Source organism: Melitaea cinxia, chromosome 3, assembly GCF_905220565.1.
Source record: "Melitaea cinxia chromosome 3, ilMelCinx1.1, whole genome shotgun sequence".
NCBI classification, from domain to species: Eukaryota; Metazoa; Arthropoda; class Insecta; order Lepidoptera; family Nymphalidae; genus Melitaea; species Melitaea cinxia.
Window position 1 is genome coordinate 4,372,209 of NC_059396.1, and position 21,262 is coordinate 4,393,470.

Below are 21,262 nucleotides of genomic sequence, written 5' to 3' on the forward strand. Positions count from 1 at the left end.
ATTTTTAATTTAATCGCAAGCTGGTGTTTATCATGTAGTCACGTTTAAATTTCATCGAGATCTGATAACAAGTTTTTGAGTAATCTTTGATAACGCGTTTTTACTTGTCTATTCTTTCGTCTACCTACGTTGTATTTATTACAGCCATACAGCCTTAAAGACTAAGTCATAATTAAAGTTGATAATTAATCAATACGTACAATACGGCTTAAACAAAAACAACGACTGTGTGTTTATGTGTTATTCTAACATTTCAGAAACCGCGAGCCGCGTTGGGAACGTTTACAATGACATTGAAATACGTTTCGTTGCGAAACCGTAGTCTTTTCGTGGTTTCGGCCTCGCATTCGAGATTGAAGAATACGTATTATATGAGAACGTATACGACCTCTGTTCGCGGTCACTCCTTGCGTAATCGACCGCGACAACAATATCTCTCGCATGTAGTTGTGTTATTATTAAATTGACAATAAAATATAATTTTTTATACGCTTTGAACGATACCAATTAGTAGTAATAATTTCGACCTTTGTTAGGAAAGCTTAGCCCATGTTAACTTAGCCTCAGACTCAGTCCTCCCGTTACCATGGTTACTGTAAAGTATCCGAAATGTCGGTCTAAAGAACTTAATCGCGATAAAATTCGAAAAAGCTGTTTCATTATAATGAGTGAATTACGTAAACATTAAAAAACAATATTAAAAGTTTTTGCCAAGTCACAATTACCGTTTTTTTTTTCGTATTCATTGTAATGATAACACTTAGAAGTCAGTGATGTTATATTTGCCTACATTACAATACGCTTACACTCGTACGATATGGAAACATCGCGGTATCATATACCTACGTCACGTCATTAGCGAAACAATTACCCGTGCATTCACTTGTCTTTCTGGTGGGTATTGTTTGAACTGTTTTCCAATAATTTGCGCAGTTGTCACGATGGCGTTTAATTCGCGACGCTGATGTAATCTAATAAGAATGCCCGCTTAGTACGGGCGTACTCGAATTCAATTAACATTTTGACACTGAAGGGTAATAACATTGCTGTGTTATAATGAAGCTGTATAAAATCGTCCAGTGGAATTGTTTCAAACTCCGAAACGACGCCTACTGAAATAAATGGTTTTACGATTATGACGCATACCGCCCACGCAAATCCGAGGGCTTGCTGGGCCTAACACTTGACTGACGTCACGGGGAGAAATTTTAGGGCACGGGAAGTTTCTCCCCGTGACGCACTTGCTAATTTCTTAGGCTGGATCGATTTTTCAACATTTTCTTAAACGCACGTTCAGCCCTTACAACATCCACGCATTTTGACGAAATATTTGTTTTATATTAAACGAAATGATTGTTTATATTAAAAAACGAGTGTGCTTTAGACCATACGACTAAAGTTAAACTTTCTATCTTCACTAACTTATATCTCCCTCTCAACTTTCGTTCACCTCGCCCGATCACACTTTTCGTAACGCTCTCGCCTCGCATTTACCAGCTTACCTACTCCTTAAGTCAAGCGTGCGTAAAGAACTTCAATAACTTAATCGAACATTTAAGGAAACTGTTCACTATAAATCTCGGTAATATTGTGTAATCAATAAAAAGTATCAACAAAACAATATAAAGAGACACGTGTTTCGCTTGTGACGTAACTGGAACACGGAAGCTGTTACGGTCAGCCGCGTCGCACCGATCGGTAGCCACGAAGCGTCCATGACCAAGGACGTTCGACTTGTACAGCGTTGTCACAGTCGTACACAAATTTTAACTTTGTAGGAAAAAAACAAGATACACGAAATGACGTAAGTTTGATGCGGAAGTCAGTAAACCGTAATCCGCCCATGGCCAAGGACGGGCTCTATACGACACGACACCGAACACCCGGTATCGATGTCGATACCATATCTTACATTAGATTAATGTACCGAATACCCTTCAAATAGACACAGAACGGATGCTCTATTCAACACTGTGTGACAACACTTATCTATAATTCTTAATATATTACACAGCGTCAAAGTTTGTTTATTTTCTTGTATGTTTATTGGACTTGTTTATCTTAGTTGCAACTAGACTGATTGGAATAACTATTCTTATTTTACAATACATCGAAGTTACTCCCATAAGGTTTCATTAGCCATAAACGTCTATCGTCGCGGTGGCAACCGCGTATTTCGCCTATTGTCTAGTTAAAAAAAAAACATACAAGTATAGAATACCTATATGATCATATATTATTGCATATTTCGTAAAAAATTAAGGTTTTTCAGTTGAAGTAATTTTATTGATAACAAACGCGCAAGCAATTTCCTTTTGATATAACGTTTTTATGTCATGGCAATAATTATCATGAAGGTGACACTCATACCGCAAATGATGTAAATAACTCATAGTATTGCGAAAATATTTAAAAAATAATAATAATAATGTAAGTCTTACTGGTTAGACTATAATATTGTTCGTTTGCTACGTCATTTCAACCCGTATTGGATTCATTTTAGAGACTAATCGCTTACTAAAGTAATTAAATAATGATTCCTTTGTCTCTTAATTTTCATTTATCACTTCTTGCATACGTTTAGTTAAATTTTAAATTTCAACCAGTTCACTATTAAGTCAGTAGCTACGTAAGTATCTAGAAATAGTCGTAGCTACATTGTCGTATAATGTATAGCACACTAGCAGCAACTACAGCGTCAAGATTGTGATTTATTAACACCGGTTTACGAGCCTCTTCAATGTGTAACACCTCTTCGAATAAATTATAGAAAATGTTATTTTTATTGACGATTGACTTTATAAGCTCAAGAAGAATATTTTGTAACAGCTTTAACGACACTTTGTTCATTCAAAGAAAAATCTACTGTAATAAAACTGATGCCGCGAATCTAATAAATGTAAAATCTATTTCATTATGATCCTTATCTATAATAAAGGATTTAGTTGAATGATTGATAATTAATACAGAGAAAACTACTGCAATTATGCAATTTTTTGCATTTATTTCTTTTTGTGAGCCTTGTTATCAAACAATTTTGCAAAATTGACTCCTAAATGCTGAACAGGTTTGGCAAATAGGTATTTTATAGAGGACAAAAAGTCTCCACTTATCGACTTGAGATTCCCAAACTATAAATAAACAAAGATATTAACATTTGCCAAATTTTACGTCCTAAATGTGTAAAAGTAAGCACAAAAAGGCAATACGTATCAACTAGTTTTACTATAAACACAACTTAGCAATAAATGTTATCGTTTGATAAAGTACGTCATCTTTCAAACGCGCAATTTATCGCATCCTGTTACTGGGAAATGTTTGAATTGTTTGCGATAAGTTTCAGTTTTCCTCATAACAAAAAAGAATAAGCGACCGGCTTTCGGTTTTAAAGTTTTATAAACTATTAAGATATATGTATATTAAAATGGAATTAAAAATACACGAGAATCCGGCGCGTGGCCTCCGCGTAGACCGCTGGTTCAATGTCAGTTGCGCAAGCGCCGCTCTTCCGCCTTTACGCTGCCTATTCGACCAGGAACAGACAAACGTTCCAATTCAAATTTAACGTTTGTTGCCTACAGATTAGTCTGTGGTATTCGTAAACATTGATTATAAAACAACAAATAATCTATATTTATTTTTTATTGATGTCCAAAACCGTAAACATTCTATAACTAATATCTATAATTAGATTATCTAATATTATAAAGCAGAAAACTGTGTTTGTTTAAACGTGCTTATCTCGAACTATCAATTTTTTTTGTGTTGGATAGTCCATTTACCGAGTAAGGCTTATATAACATCCCGCTTCGACCAATAGGAGCTGAGCATTATAAGAAATGTTACGAAAACGGGAAAGAATATTATTTTTGAGTACTTCCGTTGTGTGTGCTGTGAAAAAGTTAAAGCTACCCAAAAATTATGTATAACCGAGTTGATCGCCATTAAAAGTTCTAAAAAAAGTGCGTTACAACATAATTATGTCAATCTTTTAAGGTTAACTCATTGTAACCTTTTTTTACGGTAGTCAAATTTGTTCTAAAATTATGCATTATTTGCATTTTGGTGCATACATGATTTAATCCTTATCTAAATAAATACGTTATAGGTATATCCCAAGTATTTCTTTTTGAACAAAATGTCTATCATATCATTTGATTTCAATGAATATCATTAATTGATTTCAATGAATATCGACGCCGAGTCGCGCCATTGCACTTGTGTAAGTCGCCCAAGTTGCATAGTAATTAATGGTTTAAAAATATTTTTGTATGTTTTACCTCAAATTAACGCTGGTGAAATCGCGGGGCATTACAGTATTCTAATAGAATTAGATCATCACCATCGATGTAAAAGTGACGTCATCGCACCGAACTTTTAAATTGTTGATAGGTATATTCAGCAATGATAAATTTTTCACAAACGTTTTATTATTGAAATAGAGATAGAAAATATTCCTACAATACGTGCCTTCAATAAATTAAAAATTTATCTACGTGAGTGAATTTCGATCATCATTTGTTTTGTGTAGATAGTGTTGAGAAGAGCTCACGTCTGCTATGTTACCACATTTAGCAACTCGCTATGAAACAACACCCAATATTTACTAATTATTTTTTATGCGCAATCTAAATGAAATTTTAATTACGACGTTTATAAAAATATTACACTTAATAAGAAATTTACTAACGTAAATAATATGATGTATTATATTTAATGATTGAATCATATTAAAGAACGGTATTTACGTCATACATAATGATGCTTCATCATCAGCTGTTTGTTGCGTTATTTTACCGTTCCATTTAGAAATACCCGACCCCGTTACATCCGGCCCTTTTAAGCTCTTGAGACAAAAGTAAAAATTCTAAAACCTTCCGAACCGCTATGTCAGTTCAATATAATAAGCGTTTATGAAATAATGTTAATTATTTGTATGAAATGTTTCGGTACTTCTTAGAAGTAATGAATTATATTAATATAATACATATGAAATTATTATATCAAATGTTTTATCAGCATTATCGAAAAGAAATTAAATCGTTTTTATCATCTTATTGTTTTCAAGTATCTCAGCACGGTCAATGGTCTTGTCTTATCAGAGTATCGTCAGAGACACCTAGTGAGCGTTTAAAGGTCATACAATCATCCTTATCGCTCAGATAACGACTTAAGGTCGACTATTGCTGCAACTACGTGAATCTTACGATTCAGTAATTATTAATAGTGAGTTGATCTTCAAAAACAATCGATATAGTCGACTTGAGAATTTTTATTCTCAAGTCAAGGTGTTCTTATTCGAGTCCATGAAATTCATATCGGGTTAATCTTTTTAATATTACCTGAACTACGACAAAGCGTTCGTTTTTCAAATTTACCATTTCTAAAGGTTCGTTCAACAGATGTCCCAGTAAACAAATACATCTTTGTATGCTATCCTACGCGTGATGTATTTTTCGGGTTCTTTATCGGACCGATGACGATGCGATAGAATAAAATTGTCCATTGTGCAAAGAAATTCTTTTCATGACCGAGAAAAACACCTATTCTTGAGATACAATGAGAAGCACATGCGATGTCTATACCTGCGAAACGCACGTGTTCAAAATTCGCATTCTGCGCACATATTAAATGAAAACCTATTGTTATAGTAACTGCCATCTCGTATTAAACCAGATATTTTATAGCACAAGGTGTCTTTTACTTCGTTTTAAGAACAAGTTCAGAGTCGATCGTTAATCTGATTCACAAAGAGCTTTATAGTCAACATTTTCTCGATTTTTAAATGCAACGTTTAAATGATTTTATTTCTGGTTACACTTAAGACGTGATAGTTACTATGCTTAATTTGAGAAAGTAATATAAGAAATTAGTCTAACGTGATTACAGTCGTATAGAAAGTAGTGTTAGTAAGTAGTAGTTTTACTATTTTCAAATAACAAAATGAAAAGGATGATGGATTGTTTCTACGGCGACGAGCTTCAGGGCTGATCGGCTGCGCTCGTCCGATGACAACTTTATCTGGGTGCATACAATGCCGACATTCGATACAACGTAAGGTCAACAATGTTACGTTACTATCGCGAAGCGAGTGTTTATTCAAATGCACGTATAACCAGTCTTAAAGTTTGACTTTCGACATATGCTACGAGGTCAATATTTGTCATTTTTTCGATAGTTCCTTTCTTTCTTGCTTCGGCTGCACGACTTTTAAAAGCTCACGTTACAGCAGGATAGAAGGAAACGTACGCAACATACAATCGTGTGCTTTAAAAAATTAAAATAGGTAAAAACGTTTCAGATTGTAATTATTCCCCGCATTCGCACGGAAAACAATTGAAAATTCTGCTCAATAAATGCGCTAGCAGGATATTACGCGATCAAAGTAAATTGCTTTTGCTGTTATTAATTTTGATAACTGGGATTCAATTCGTTTCTCTCTTTTGTAACAAAGGGAAACCATTGTATTTAATTTACTGTAGTCACACAGCAAACAAAGCATAGTCGATACCGCGAAAATTGAATTTTGAATCGATACGAACGGATTGCGATTTATATTGTGATGATATATATGTATAGAACGGACATGTGCCGAGCCATCTGTTCAGTCAGATTAGGAGTATTTTTTTTTCTGGTTTCTCGTCTAAAACATGTTATCATCTGAAAAAATGACACGTAGCACATGGCGTAGTAACGTTCTATGATGCATCTACCTGCTTTTGTTCCCTTACCAATTGTTCGCGAACATCTGCCGCCGCCTGCGCTTCACATCAGCCTGCGCTCCTGAATACTCCTACCGCTTGTGTAAATTTACTTTGCATTATCAATGACGATTTTTATTTATCTTATCCTTACTTAAACAGCACGGATGAAATATGAAATTTAATTATTACAAATCTGAGCCTCTGAGGCCGGCGAGTCGAAGGTCCTACGTTTATTTATTTGGTTGCACAAGTTTTCAGTTGCATCAGTACCGAGTACTTTAGTGGCGAGACTGTTACACATGTAATGAAAATATATTTTATTTAATACTTATTATAATTTAAAGCTTAAGTGTGTAATTACAATTATTGGTCTGAACCTTTATATTTCTTCATGGCTATTTCCAAAATACCTTATTTAATAAAATACAAATCATTAGTTTTCGATTCGCAAATTTAACTTAATTTCATTGAAATGAAGTAATGTAAACGATCATTACACACAAATCTGAGGTCTATTGCTTACATAATTCGTTCGAGGTCAGATTGCATTGCTAAAATTCAAACCCGTTCAACCATTATAATATATTTTAATAGCACTCATAAATAAATCGTTATTAAATATCAAGATTCTTGAGCAATAAAACAGCTCCATTTAGAATAGGAACATATTTGTGTCGAAGTACTGTTCGGCGGAGACGATGAGAGTTTAGCATGAAACAAAACAAAAGAATCGAACAGTCGACGTTTTACGATAGAAACAATTAATCGAGTGGTCCGGACGCTGCGATGCGAGTTACGAAACAATCGGCCGTGTAGTTGCCAAACGGTTGTGTGCTACCGCTTTTGTAATACATCTGGATCGTTTTGAAACTTATTAACCTGTTTGTTTTGCACTCAATTTTCGGTACTTGTAACTTTCAAAAGCTTCTCAAAGGACGGTGCCATTGTATTCCATTAATGCTGGAACAAAGAGCCCACGATCGAGTTACTTTTGTTTTACTGGACTCTAATTAAACAAAGGACATCTTCTCCTTTGTGTTAAGCTCGCGTAATTTTCGTAGGCAGGTGAATGAAATGCGACATTTCTAAATGAACGCAAAGACGAGTGAAATAGGAATTGGGGTTCAATCATCATGCAAATAAGGTGATTCACATTTAACAGACAGCACGTCGCCATCAATTGTAACGTTATCCAAAATAGTTCGAACTGTAAAAGTCAAATGCAGCGGAACCGAAGCGTGCAGTTAGCTTACAGTAACAAAACTCGGTTTTGGAGCGGTGTTTTGCCGCAACAAATCCTTGATGGAACCTTAACCCACTTGGATTATTACACGCCGACACCGGACGCTCCGAGCGCTGCAACCGCTTAGTTTTTAATTTTGTCACTTACGAGTATGTATTGTATCGAAATTTATAAATGTAAACTTATAAACGATGGTACTACAACATAACGACTGACGCAGGTGCATTTACAAGGGCTTAACGATGCACCTTTTAAACTACTAACCGATATTAATTTAAAATTCGAAATACCTATGTAAGTACTATTAAGTAGCCGATGGTTTAAAACGCTTGGAGTTATAAAAAATAATGAGTAGGTCATAGAACTACTATTAGAATGAATTAATGAGCACCTTCAAAAACAGTGATATCACCAGTTATGAAAGATAGCGCTGACGCGTCTTTCGATGTATTATTCCTTGATTGACGTAAACGTAGCCGCGCGTTCGTGCCAAAGATGTTTTTTACCGTGGCCTAGTGAGCCAATATGCCAATGTCAAAGCTGTCATAATCAGCCTTTGTGTTGCACTCGAGTGTTTAATGAGTTTCGATGTGAAAAATATGAATGCTTGTCTTGCGGTCGACTTAAGTCTTTGTTTTATGTCACTGCAATATCAAAAAATTGTTGTTAAAATTTATAATAGATATGTACAGTTTGTAAGTAAATATTAAAAATTAAAAATTAGCAAATATTAAAAATTAGCGGCATGTGTATCATCCGTCGGCTGTTGCAGCGGACGGGCGTGACGGTTCGGATACTGGGTCAAGTACAGCGGTGCTTGCCATTCATTGTCAACGCGCCGCCCGCGCCCGCACCGCGCCCGCACTGCGTCCGCCGCACACACGCTGAACTTGACACATCCACACTTAAACATGTTTTTCACCCATTTCTAAGGTCAGACCTTAATATTTTGTGAATCGACGTTACCATTTTTTCTGCATTTCGCACATTACATCAGGCTCATAATTGCAACAAACGAGTGTGACAACACGCGTTACCTAACCGCACGTTGCGATCCCGGCAGCTTGATGTAACACAAGCAATGGTAACATACCTCCCTTGCTATGTGCTGTCGATTCAACTTCGCAATTTTCTACGCGGACTGTATTATATCATACGAGAGTCGAGTGCAAAATACACGGTGACTGTGAGAGCGCGGGGTCGTCGTCCGCGTGCCGCTAGAGCCTTTGCGGACTCGAATGATATACAACTAATAGTTGAGTACATTCACCGCGTTAGAAAATCTACTTCAGTTCCGCACTTTCTTTATTGCATCACCGCAATGTGCCGTTTTACCCGCACTCTTCCGAGACAAGCTTGTGTAAGCGCTGGGCCCTCATCGCATTAAAAATGCATCATTGAATCTAATTTCAAAATCGAATTCTTCGCATCGTCTTTCGCTCGCCCGCTGCGTAATCATTTCTTTTAATCTGATTAGCAGTACTTTCTTCCTTGCATCGCGCTCATTGTTTCGCTCCCCTCGGCTATAACAGGTGAAGTTTCGCAAGTTCACTGACCCTTCCCCACCGCGCATCCGCGAGATGCCCGGGATTGTGAAATAATGAGTCGCGGCTCGATCTGTTACCTCTTAGAATTACCATTTCCGCACTTTCCAAGTTGCGTCACTGCGTTTAGTAAAAAATAATCGCGAGGTTAACGACCGAGTTCGAAGACCGCCTCTCCTTAAATCATCGAGCCGATCATTGCTTTGGCATCCGTATAGAGCGTTGATCCTTTATGATCTCATCTTGACCATATGAGGTGTCATTAGTCAAAAAAAATACTACGATAAGTATATAATATACGATAGTACCAGGATTCTATCGGCAGAATAAGTTTGGCCGAGCGGTACAAAACGAGAAAGTACCGGTGTTTCGTGTTCCACTTAGTCTTAGCGAACAGCATTCCTCGGCATCACGCTAAACATGTCTTATCAAAATTATATTCACTTATCTCCATCTATCTATACATTGCAAAGGGCATTGTTCAGACATCAACATATATAACGCGATCAAATCATATTCGATTCACGTTCCCGATTCACACAATCGTACGGTGTTTGAAATTCTTAACGGAGGCCTATGAACTTTCGTGTTTTGAACGAAAGAATTCCTTACTTCTTATTGTGTCTATTACAAGATCATAAAAATCGAATAGGACGTCGACAATTCGATACGCTTATCGACATAGCGTTACGGTTGATATTGGAAATAAACTAGACTATAATACTGTCGTTAAAGTCATTAAAGTTGACGTGTGAACCGGTGATAATAAATGGATCAAATAATTTAATATATTTGAGTAGTAATTGGTATTTACATATATATCTTGCATATATGAAGGTCTTGTGTGTTGACGTAATCAGTTAATGCATGATGGATAACTGGGTTTAAGTGATTGATTTTAAGGAAAACCAATAAAGGAACTCGTTTCGGACCCGGTCCTTGTGTTTCCGCGTTTCAGCGGCTAACGGTAAAACGGGTTTCCGATTCGCGGTATTTATTTTTGTTTTGAATCGCGATAACAAGTTTATTTACAAACGTAAAATTGTTTATTCGATACAATTACCTCTCGTAAATTGGTATTAAAATTTCCTAGTATTATTTGAGTACGTAATTCACCGCATTTACCGCTCTTTGTATTTACTGTAAAGGGTTTAATGGCTTGGACTAGAAACAGCCATTATTGATCGTGAAATTTGTCTTACAATGTGATTAGTGTTACATAGCTTGTTTTTTCAAATAACTGAATATATATACAGTTTCTAACGCAGTAATGTACGATATGAATTCCGTTGTACTAATTGTAATGCGCAGTAGCAGTAGTAAGGTTTCGTGTATTATCGGTGCGAGTTGACGACGTCATTGGGGTCGTTACGTACTTGCTCCTGCGCTTAATAAACTATTGTCCTGCTTCGATGAGGTCTGAGATAATCATCTCAGTACTTGTAAACCTACATTCTACGTGCCCCCACTGAGCTCCATACTCAATTTTACCTTATTAAAATATCTGTACTACGGCTGCTCTATATCTTTAGAAATTATCAACAATGCGATAAGCGTTGATAACATAACTGATATAATTTTCTCATTGTTATCGCAATTTCTTTTTTCGCAAATTGATGTTACGCATTTAAAATTTCAATATAACTTTTCGTTCTTTATTTTTTTGATAAAAAATAACAATAAAAAGTTGCGAGCAAACAGAATGGCGACAGTTATGTATGTAATATTCGCAATAGCAGCTGCCGAGTTGTTTTGTAAAAACACTAGGTAAATAGCTATGAGCTCACTATCTCACTAACGCAAAATATAGCGAAACTCGTCTTGGAAGTCGTTCCAGTCTAGTATCGACTATAAATAATTTAATTTATGCGCTCACGCACTAGTCCGACATCGCAAGCGCCCAATATTACCATGTCAATACAAACAATAAGATCAATCTTACAAATAACATTTTATATGGCTAAACATCTAGATTCTTGAATAATATTTTCGCAACGAATACGGTTTGTAACTGAGTTCTGAGGCTTAAGCAAACGTAACCTGCCCGCCCGTCATTACAAAATATTTGATTATCGTATCGATGCCGAACAAATAAACAACTGGTGAAATTTCGGAGTTTTAAAGATAAGGTACCAGTGAAATGTTGATAATCACGATAAATATTTCTGTAGTGATTTCATGCACTTCGTTCTACTGAGCTTAGAAATACTTAAATAAAATTAACTGTTGTGTTAATAATGTTTAAATAATGTTGTTAGCCCTTCGCCATGTTCAACTTTATATACCATGTAATGTAAAATACATGATCCAATATGCCCAATGTAATGAATAAGTTTCAAGTCGACAGATTAAACCTATTTGTCGTCCCACGCGTTTCTGCAACCACGAGGCAAATGTATTTCGTAAGGTTAATCGCAACATCGCTTATTTTACGTTTTCGAAACTCCTGCGTCATCCCAAAGCTTTTTGTGTTTACGTCTGAGTAAATTGGTATTGTCTTAAATTATTATGTTAATATTGTTATGTAAAGGAACAATTGCGTTGAGCGATATGAATAAAATGTATAAGTAAAATTTATATTGTTGTTACCAAATTAATGTCAATTTTAAGGAGTGGTTAGTGGCACTCCCACCGTAGGACAATTGTTCGATTGTCTCGCCTTGTGTAAAAGTTATGAAACGGAGCGCAAGGAGCTACATTAGCTTTAACATACGCGGACCGCTTTGCATATCTTTTGTGCTGTTACAAAATGAGCAAGGATTACTCAAAGACACCGTGTCACTGAATATCTTGGCCCGTCCGCAGAATATTAATCAAATAAACACTCATTGTCACACTTATTAGTTTTACAAGACAATGAAATGAAATCGCTATGAATGTCACAGATGGTAAAATGTTAGAACATATTCATTACCATAACTAGCAATTGGGAACGAAAATACTTCACTTGAACTAAACATTAGCAATCTAAAGAATTGCCCAGTCCGCAACCATCGCTCGTTATATCGCAAGCTCTTGCGTCGAAGTATGCAAGACTAGCTTTAATGATTTATTATCGTTTTGATTCCTTCGCTGGTTCCAAATTTGCAAATCGGCTCGTCGATTCGCAAGGAAGGTGCACATTGTATGTTTCGTGTTTCCGACTTACAATAAGGCGGAAACGTTTGCAGGGCGGAACAATCGTCTATTCCGGCGGCGTATGAGCCGCGGCGGAAACTGCTCAAGCTCTCGCGGATGTGGATATACTCTTTTATTTATCGACCGATCTAGACCGCATCTGTCGAGCAACAAACATACACAGCTGCCCTTTATGGCATTCTCGTTACGGCGACCTCCACAAATAAGAGTGCCGGGCACGCGCACCTGTCGTCAGGTGTCCCCGCTCGAATCGACTTCGGAGTGTAGGTGGCTACGATTGGAGCATAATTATTCCTCTCACGGCAACATTATGTAGCTAATACGACTGATATCTCCGAAGAGAAACACTATCACACGAACGTTACGCTTTTTTACACATCTCTCTCGTAATGCGTTATGTACGATCATCAGCATTGTGGGAGCATCGGCATTTAATGCATTTCACAACCCTTAGAAAAGTTTAATTTAAACGTAACAACGTGTTATGAAAGATAACATTTAAACCAGTACCTACGCAATTTCTTCGCGTAACATCCCGCTCGACAGAATTCCTGAGTTATGCGATAACGCGATATGGATCGTTAGTTGCGTTCGTTTTGAGCGTATCTTTTAATGATCCTTAAAGATGAAAAATTGATACGCGATGTACCTTTCTGCGACCCAACAATTTCATACAATAGTATGTGGGCCTCAAGAAGTTTGTCGGTCAGAGAAAGTATTTCGACACGGATAGCAGTAGCTTATAGACGTATCGGTGAAGTCAATGAACGGAAGTAATTCACTCGTTGTGACATTAGACCGAACGTTTATCGCGGCTTGCGTAACCCTACTTACTCAATTCATGCGTACACTATCATACTAAACTATACTACCGTTCGTAGCGTAGAAAACTTACTCGTAGATGTCACAATTGTCTATTTATTTTTAACGAATTATACCGTGGCTTCTATAAGTTCTAAACCTGAAGTAAACTTTCTACGTAGATAGAATCTTTCTCCGTTCCGCCGACGAGCGATTGCAAAATGGAGAGGTCGCGCTTTCTTCGTTCGCAACGCAGGAGAAATTCTTGCGACACGCTGCCTCGTACACCGACCCCGCGCTAGAAAGCCGACCGCTCACCGGAATTAACACTCGCGACCACGTAACGGTGTAATTGCGACGATTCGAGACGGGGGAGATCAATGAGAATTTGGATTGTTTTTGCGGACACATTCCGGACGCTTTCTTTGATTGCGCAATTTTCGCGTAATAGAAGTCGGGGTCGTTGAACGTATATTTTGTAAATGTCACAAAGTGAAGCGAAATGACATCGAGCTACCGGCCAATTACATGTCAGTTACTAACATTTGCGCAACGGGCTCTGGAGTGGCGCCCGTTCCGCAGTCTCCGGAGTTGCAACACGGGATAATTTCGGCGCATTGGACCGCCGCCCGGCCTTGCAACATGCTGTATCGCAACGGATCATAATCCATTGTTAGGTGTGACATGCGTCCAGCGAACGAACGCTGTCCGCTTGCCAAATACGGTTCATATTGCTATAATTCGTGGCGCTACTTGATCTCTTTACTCCGATAAATGTCATCAGTGTGTCGACGCATGTTCATCGGCTCATTGCCGCCGCATTCGATTTTAAAACTAAAACAATTTTGCAACCGATGTTCACATTAGCGTTTTCGCAAGCAGCCCAGCGCATGGTTTCAAAACTTACGCCTTGCGTTATCGCAGCTCCGATAAAGCGAACCATGCCGCAGCTTATGCGGTTTTGAGACCTAAATTATGCCGTTGATATGGGACTGAATGAAAAACAGTTATCGGAAAACCTTATTTATATAGCATGGGAATTTCAAATTACATAATTTTGCAATATTTTACAATTTTGTAGTGTGATAAATAGTTTGAAATAAAAAGGTAGATAAGCTGGGGCTATCACCCTTCACAATAGAATGTTATCACTCTCGTAGTACCATGTCGGCAGTGGGAACGAGCGCTGTTGCTCAATGCGTACGGCTGTGTGTAATTGGGCAGAGTCGGGATGGTTTCCCAACTTATCCCGGCTTCTCCGCGTCCGTGTGGTAATACGCTTGCGACACGACGTGCTCCTACAATGCGGGTTACGAAAACCTATGACTAACTATCGTTGCAGGGCACAGAGCTGTTGATACGGAGAGCAAACGAATTATTTATGAATCGTTGTCGAAGTATTAAGTGTAATGTTTCGCAAGAAGCGCGTTGAACGCATCGAGACGGTTTTGTGTACGGTCGCACACAAAGCGTTAGACATCATTGCGCAAGCGTTCGTCATAGCGATATAAAGTCGAGCAGGAAGTGCATGCATGTGTGCTGCATCTGTGCCGCGGCTGCCATTGTTTGTTACGAAACTGTCAGGGTTGAGTTGAGCAATGACGGCGATTGCGAAACTTGCGCCGGCGCATCCCGCTAATTGTGGGCGATCTCCCACACTGTCTTTCATAATGTTAAAATACCGATAAACTAATACTTATATAATTGTATGACTCTTTAACCCCAACCGAATAAAAAAATATACTAAAAATAATAAGATCAATTATGAATTTCGTAATATACTAAGATGAACATTGTCGACGCTAGGTCAAGTCGAACAAGGCTAAGGCGCGCACAGTACACGACCATACTTCGTTCATAATTTAAATGAAACGCTTATTAGTTAATATTGTTGCAACGTATACGTGACTCAATATACCGAGTTGTCGTAATATGTTTATGCTCAGACTCATCACGATCCTATTTTGAATAAATATTAAGCATAAAAATATATAATTGTAAGTAAGAATGTACCTACGCAGACAAATAAGAAAGCGCACTTTCCACCTAATCGTAGTGTCCAAGCGACCTCGCAAGTAGAGCAATGGCAGGTAGAGCGGGAGTGGTGAAGCTAGCGTACGCAGCGGTGCTGTCCTTTCGCGGTCCCGCGTCCGCAACCGAGAATCCTTCGAGGCCACGCTCAACGCCGCCGTTCGGAACACGCTCGGAAATCCGGCCAACCTTCCGACCGGCTTACGACACCGTGTAACTTATTTACACGTTGCGAAATGCGAATCGATTGCAACTGCAGACATCGCACTTTAGCCTTGCTGTAAGGGATTTAATTAGGATCATTGCGCAGTCGTCTAAAACGGATACGAGGACTCCCGCTCCGCTCACTGTCGAAAAAGGGTACTGACGTCAATCTCGCACAGATACTACTTGTTTCTACAACTTTTAAAGGAACTACGAGAAAAGCTTTCATTATAAACTTTTTTCCAAGAATATGCTGAACTCCAAATATTGGTAACCATAGATCGGAAATAATAGATAAACGATGAAAATATCGGAATTTGAATTTTACTTATTTTTATAACGCTAACTGCATTTTAGTTTCTATGTGCGCGCGCAATTCGCGTGCTAATCGGATTGCGACATATATAACGAGGTAACCCCAACAAACATTTACGACGTTGAGTAGACGTTTTGGTGACAACTTAATGTTATTTAGTATAATCGTATAAACGACATTAGAACGTTTACTCGACGGCATTAGGGCCCATTTTATTCAACTTAAGGCGCTAAGAGTTTCGTGTAACAGTCATATAAATACCTATATAGTCGCATAGGAGTCATATACACGTTGGCGATTTGACTACATGTCATGTAATGATAGCTGTCGCGGCGTGTATTCGACTTCGTGTCGAGTAATGGCACACAATATGACGTTTATCTAACGTATTCGTTGTATTATTGTCATTTAAAGATGATACTTTTATATTGAACGAATGAAAAATTGTAACAGATTATAAACATAACACACACTAATTGAATATGGCAGTTTTTTTGACAGCTGAGTTAAAATATTGTATTTTTTACTTTGTTGAGGTGATAAAACCATTTCATCAGTTACAAACCATTGTGCAATCAAATTTACTGATTAATGTGAGGTAACTTTGTAACAAATTTTTCATGCGCTTTTAAAATTTTAATGTTTTCGTATATTTTTATTAATAATTTATTAAGTGACTGCGTTATATGACAACTATATAACTTCCCGACGTATATACTGCGTACATATTGTAAATGTGTACGCCATGACAGTTGATTTAGGGATCAATAATAAAATAATAAACGCCTAGCTAACTTATTTCAAATAATTTATATTTTCAGAACAGAAGAATTTACGAGACATAACTTAGTTAAGTCTGAATAATACTTTTTTTTTAGGTATACCCCACAATTATGATCCATATTTATGTGGATGTTGATAAGTTTTTATCGAAGATGGACTTCATCGAAATGATATGCGCACATTTGAAATGGCCGTGGTCATTATCATTTTTGTAATACTGTTGATGATGTATACAAGTTACACTAGTACACTTATTCGACTTATATATAATGGTTACAAGTACTACGTGTAAACAATTACTATTCGTTTAGCAGATGTTTAAAAGGTAATTATATGACAAAATTAATAGTATTATGACGTTTACACTACGAAAACGTTTACACGACGAAAAGTTGTATATGTAAGTTTTATAGATGTCTTCATAGACGCTATTATATGACGATTGTAAAGAAATGTCGAAATAACGTCTATACGACAATGTTATACGACAAAAAATCTATACGTCTATTTGGACACATAATGCACCATAACATGACGTAGAGTTAAAAAAATACTGTAATATAACTTTAATAAGACTCAAAGTCATATAATTGTTTGATTATATGACAAAAATGTTTGTTGGGAACCTTTAGTTAGAGCGGCGCTACATATTGTCACGATCGATTCATAAATATGTATGTTAATCATAAATCACTATCTCCTTATCTCCTTCTCAAATTATCGCTGCGGCGGCGTTGCGTTATGTTAATCACGCTAGGCCTTCGCACAACCGTTGTGAGCTACGTCAGCGCTGGTGACTCGCGCGCTATTTGTTAAGCAGTTGAAACCGCAACTTGCGGGTTTTGTAACTGCGCTTTGAGCAAACTTGATATTTATTACAGTCTTCGGAATCTACGTATAATTATTACAATATATTTCATAAGTAGTTTCGAGACTACCTAAGTATTCCTAGGTAGTTTTTTAAAATTACCTGAGGTCTTTCTCGGGAATCATTTATCGGACGGTTTCACCACAGGCTTATTATAAGTATCGCGTGCATTGACTTCTTTCGACTCCTTCGTGGCTGCACATACGCACCTGTTTGAATTATTACGTGAAATTAGCATATCGTGACTGAATTTGACTCGTATCATTTACATAGTGGGTACACTAAAATATCAAATAAAAACGCCGAAAACATACAAGACTGAACAACTATGAACCAAAGGCGTTATTCGTTCAACTGAGTAAATATTAGAAGTTCAGTAGCAGTCCCCTGGGAAAGAAAGCGTCTCAGTAGGTACAGCTCGCGCCGGACACCGCACCCTTTCCATATCTACATTATTCATAATCATACAAAACGGTATACTGTTTCGAACTGTGCATTTAATGCATTTCGAAACGATGCTGTGAAATACGAGGCCGCTGTGCGCCAAAAGCCCGTGATGTGGTGAAACCGAACCTATTGCGTCATCGAACAGCTTTATGGTCCGCCATGTAATTATTTACATGACATTACAGTTGCATACGCAGAGATATCCCTGAATGAGAATATTATTTTGCAACGATGGCGCTTTCCGCTTTAATGTACAGCGCTTTACTAATTAGTCGCACGCGCGAACCGTTAATAGTAGCCGGTCAAAGGACCGCTCACAAAGGGATCCATTATGGGCGAGCGCGCGTCGCGGCGGAATGGTTATTATATTGCTAACAACCTAACATTCGCGATTTATTTGGGTCACTGGTCAATGCACGTCAAATGCAGTTGACCTGACAATGTAGCAGGTTAAACGGACCTTCATTTGTGATGAGAATATACAACGAGACTGTAATTTATTGTGAATGCATTATTTTACATGTACGTTTCTCTTGTTTCAGGACGACGCTAAAACTTGAATCGTTAGAAGACGCGGTCGTTTTAGACGACCCTGAAGAGGATCTTCTCCAAGATAAGAGAGGATGTCCCGCGTACGTCTCGCCAGAGATTCTCCGTGCTCATCGGACGTACTCCGGGAGAGCGGCCGATATGTGGTCGCTCGGCGTCATACTGTACACCATGCTCGTTGGAAGGTGCGTGTCTAATTATAAAACTAGACTAAACGGTACGAAATTCCGATCGCCCGATTATCTCATTCATTAAAACATTTAGGTTAGTCGCAATTAAATGCGCATAAATAAAACGTAGGGCAGTGGGGTGGGCGTCTTCACCTGCTAAGCGTGGGACTTACCGTTTTTCGAGATCACAACGTAAAGGGTCGCGGCGACCGTTGGCGACATACAGGGATGATCACCTGTCGGCCGTTACGCGCCAACGGCTAGCAATTATATCACTCATATATAAATGAGTCTCGTGAAATCTTCACCGCACCTGCCTCGGTCATGTGGCGAAGACGTTCCTGCCTCGTTTTAGGCCGCCCCCGTCCGCACCTGCCGTTCGCGATCCTTTGTTTTCTACTTTTTCGAGTCCGTGCACCCGTAATTTAAATTTAAAACTCGGGATTTCGCCGCAATCGCCGCATCACCTGTCGCCGGAAGGGTTCCATCGCGCTTACCTGGCTTTTCGAGTTTTTGTTTCGCGCATCTGCCCACTCCGAAATGACAGTCATTAATTTTAACTTTGCTTTTGTAAAAAAATAAACCATTTGTTCTAACGTAGATTTTAATGAACCCAATCTTATCTTGAAACTTTGATAAGATCTGTAACGTATCTATTATTTCCGTCAGGTTTTGTTGTCCTTTTTTGTATTTTTTCACTCGAGTAATACATTTTTTCCATCTTTACAGGTATCCGTTTAACGACTCGGAGCACGCATCGCTGTTCGCTAAGATATCACGAGGGTACTTCGTGGTGCCGGAGTGTTTGTCGTCTCGAGGTAAATGTTTGATTCGATCGCTGTTAAGGCGGGAAGCCTGTGAGCGTCTTAGTGCGAGGGACGTGTTGCGTCACCCGTGGCTGGCCCGCGATCCTCGCAACGAACTACCTCCGCGCGCTGCTTCCTCGCACGACCGCCTTGTACCCGACATCGCCATGGACGACGTCTAATACCCGCCCTTCAAAACTGGTGCTGGCATCAGTTCACGACATACGTCATCCTCCAACAGCACAAGAGTGGCCATTTGTACAGATTATAAAATTTGACAGATGTTAGATTAATGAAATCTAAGTCTTAAATTGTATTGTTTCGCAAATGGCCTCCAGCCGGCCCGGTCCCTGCTCTTGCACACCGTCGGCCTAAAGTTTTCATTATAATCCGGCCTAATTCGGTGTAAGCTTGCGGTCGCTGACTGAAATGTCGGATATTCCGCGTGGATGTTTAGAGTTCAGCGTGTAGTATCCCAAGCCAAATAAAGGTCTCTATCGAGATTTTAATTTAGTGATTACGGGACGGGTGCGAGCGGCGGGTCCGCGTCCCGCCCGTCCGCTTAATTTATAAAGTAGAACCGTACGGTAGCGCAATAAAAATCGCATAATCCGACGTATATTAAACGTTAACTTTTTAATGGGGTTTTTTAGTTTTATGCAGTTTTTATTCGCGTTACGCGTCGGCTTTACAGCTGTGGTATATGTAACGTTTATAATGACAGGATAAGTGAGACTGATATCGCGTTTTTGTGATCAAAATATGAAATATTAAGCGATCCATCGTGCTTCGTACGAGTGAGAGCCCTGGCGATGATGTACCCATTGTCGCTCACGAGACTTCGCTGCGTACAAAGTGTTCTGTTAACTACTGCGGTAATTCCTGTTAACCGTTTAATCATATCAATTTCACATCAATATAGGATGGGTATATTGCTTTGAAATTGCGGCTATAGTTTTAGGTGAACTACCTAGGTGTGTATATTTTGTATTTATATAAAAAAAATTAAATTTATATCGTGTAATTGTGATCTCCACCGATGTTATTTAGCGATTACTTGATTGCCATTATGTTGTTGTACAGAAGAGGATATCTTTTGTTTCACGACGTTCAGTTGCTTCCATCATAGAGTTATTATATGTGAGTTTTTGGTTAATCTATATCATGATTATGTATTCGGCATATATACGTGTGAATTAATTATTTTGTTACAATCTTTATCGATCAAAATTATGTTATTCGCATCACCATGTACCGAATAAGATCATACTTTGGTTTTGTGCCATTTATTTAATTTTAATTAATTTATTCGTTGTTGTAATTGACGGTGTGACGTCGGCACTTCTTCCTAATATTTAATTGTTGCATTTGGTACTTGGTGTTGAGTTGAAATCGATTTAAAATTTCAAATCAATATTTTTTTTTTATTAACACGTTGGATGCCATGACGGACACCGTATGTCCGACAGCATACTTTCGCCTGGGGCCACACCAATAAATCGAGAATCGTCAAAAAATTGTTAAGGTGTTTTTCTGCAAATATTGTCAGCGAAAACCTCAAAAATAATGGGCGACTGACGGAAACAGTTATTTACCCATTATTTTCCAAGATCTCAAGTGGCAGACACCAGCTATAACATTTTTGGAAACAACTTGTT

The 21,262-nt window shown here is 38.1% G+C and overlaps 1 protein-coding gene across 1 annotated transcript in view; it reads left to right on the forward strand.

Annotated features, from left to right (window-relative positions):
- Window positions 1–21,029, forward strand: part of LOC123669712 (tribbles homolog 2-like) — a 33,390-nt gene extending 12,361 nt beyond the window's left edge. Inside the window, exons 3-4 of the mRNA XM_045603303.1 lie at window positions 18,622–18,813; window positions 19,528–21,029. Of these exons, the coding sequence (XP_045459259.1) occupies window positions 18,622–18,813; window positions 19,528–19,786 (451 nt within the window). The 3' untranslated portion in view covers window positions 19,787–21,029. The remainder of the gene's footprint in view (window positions 1–18,621; window positions 18,814–19,527) is intronic.
- The last annotated feature ends 233 nt before the right edge of the window (window positions 21,030–21,262 follow it).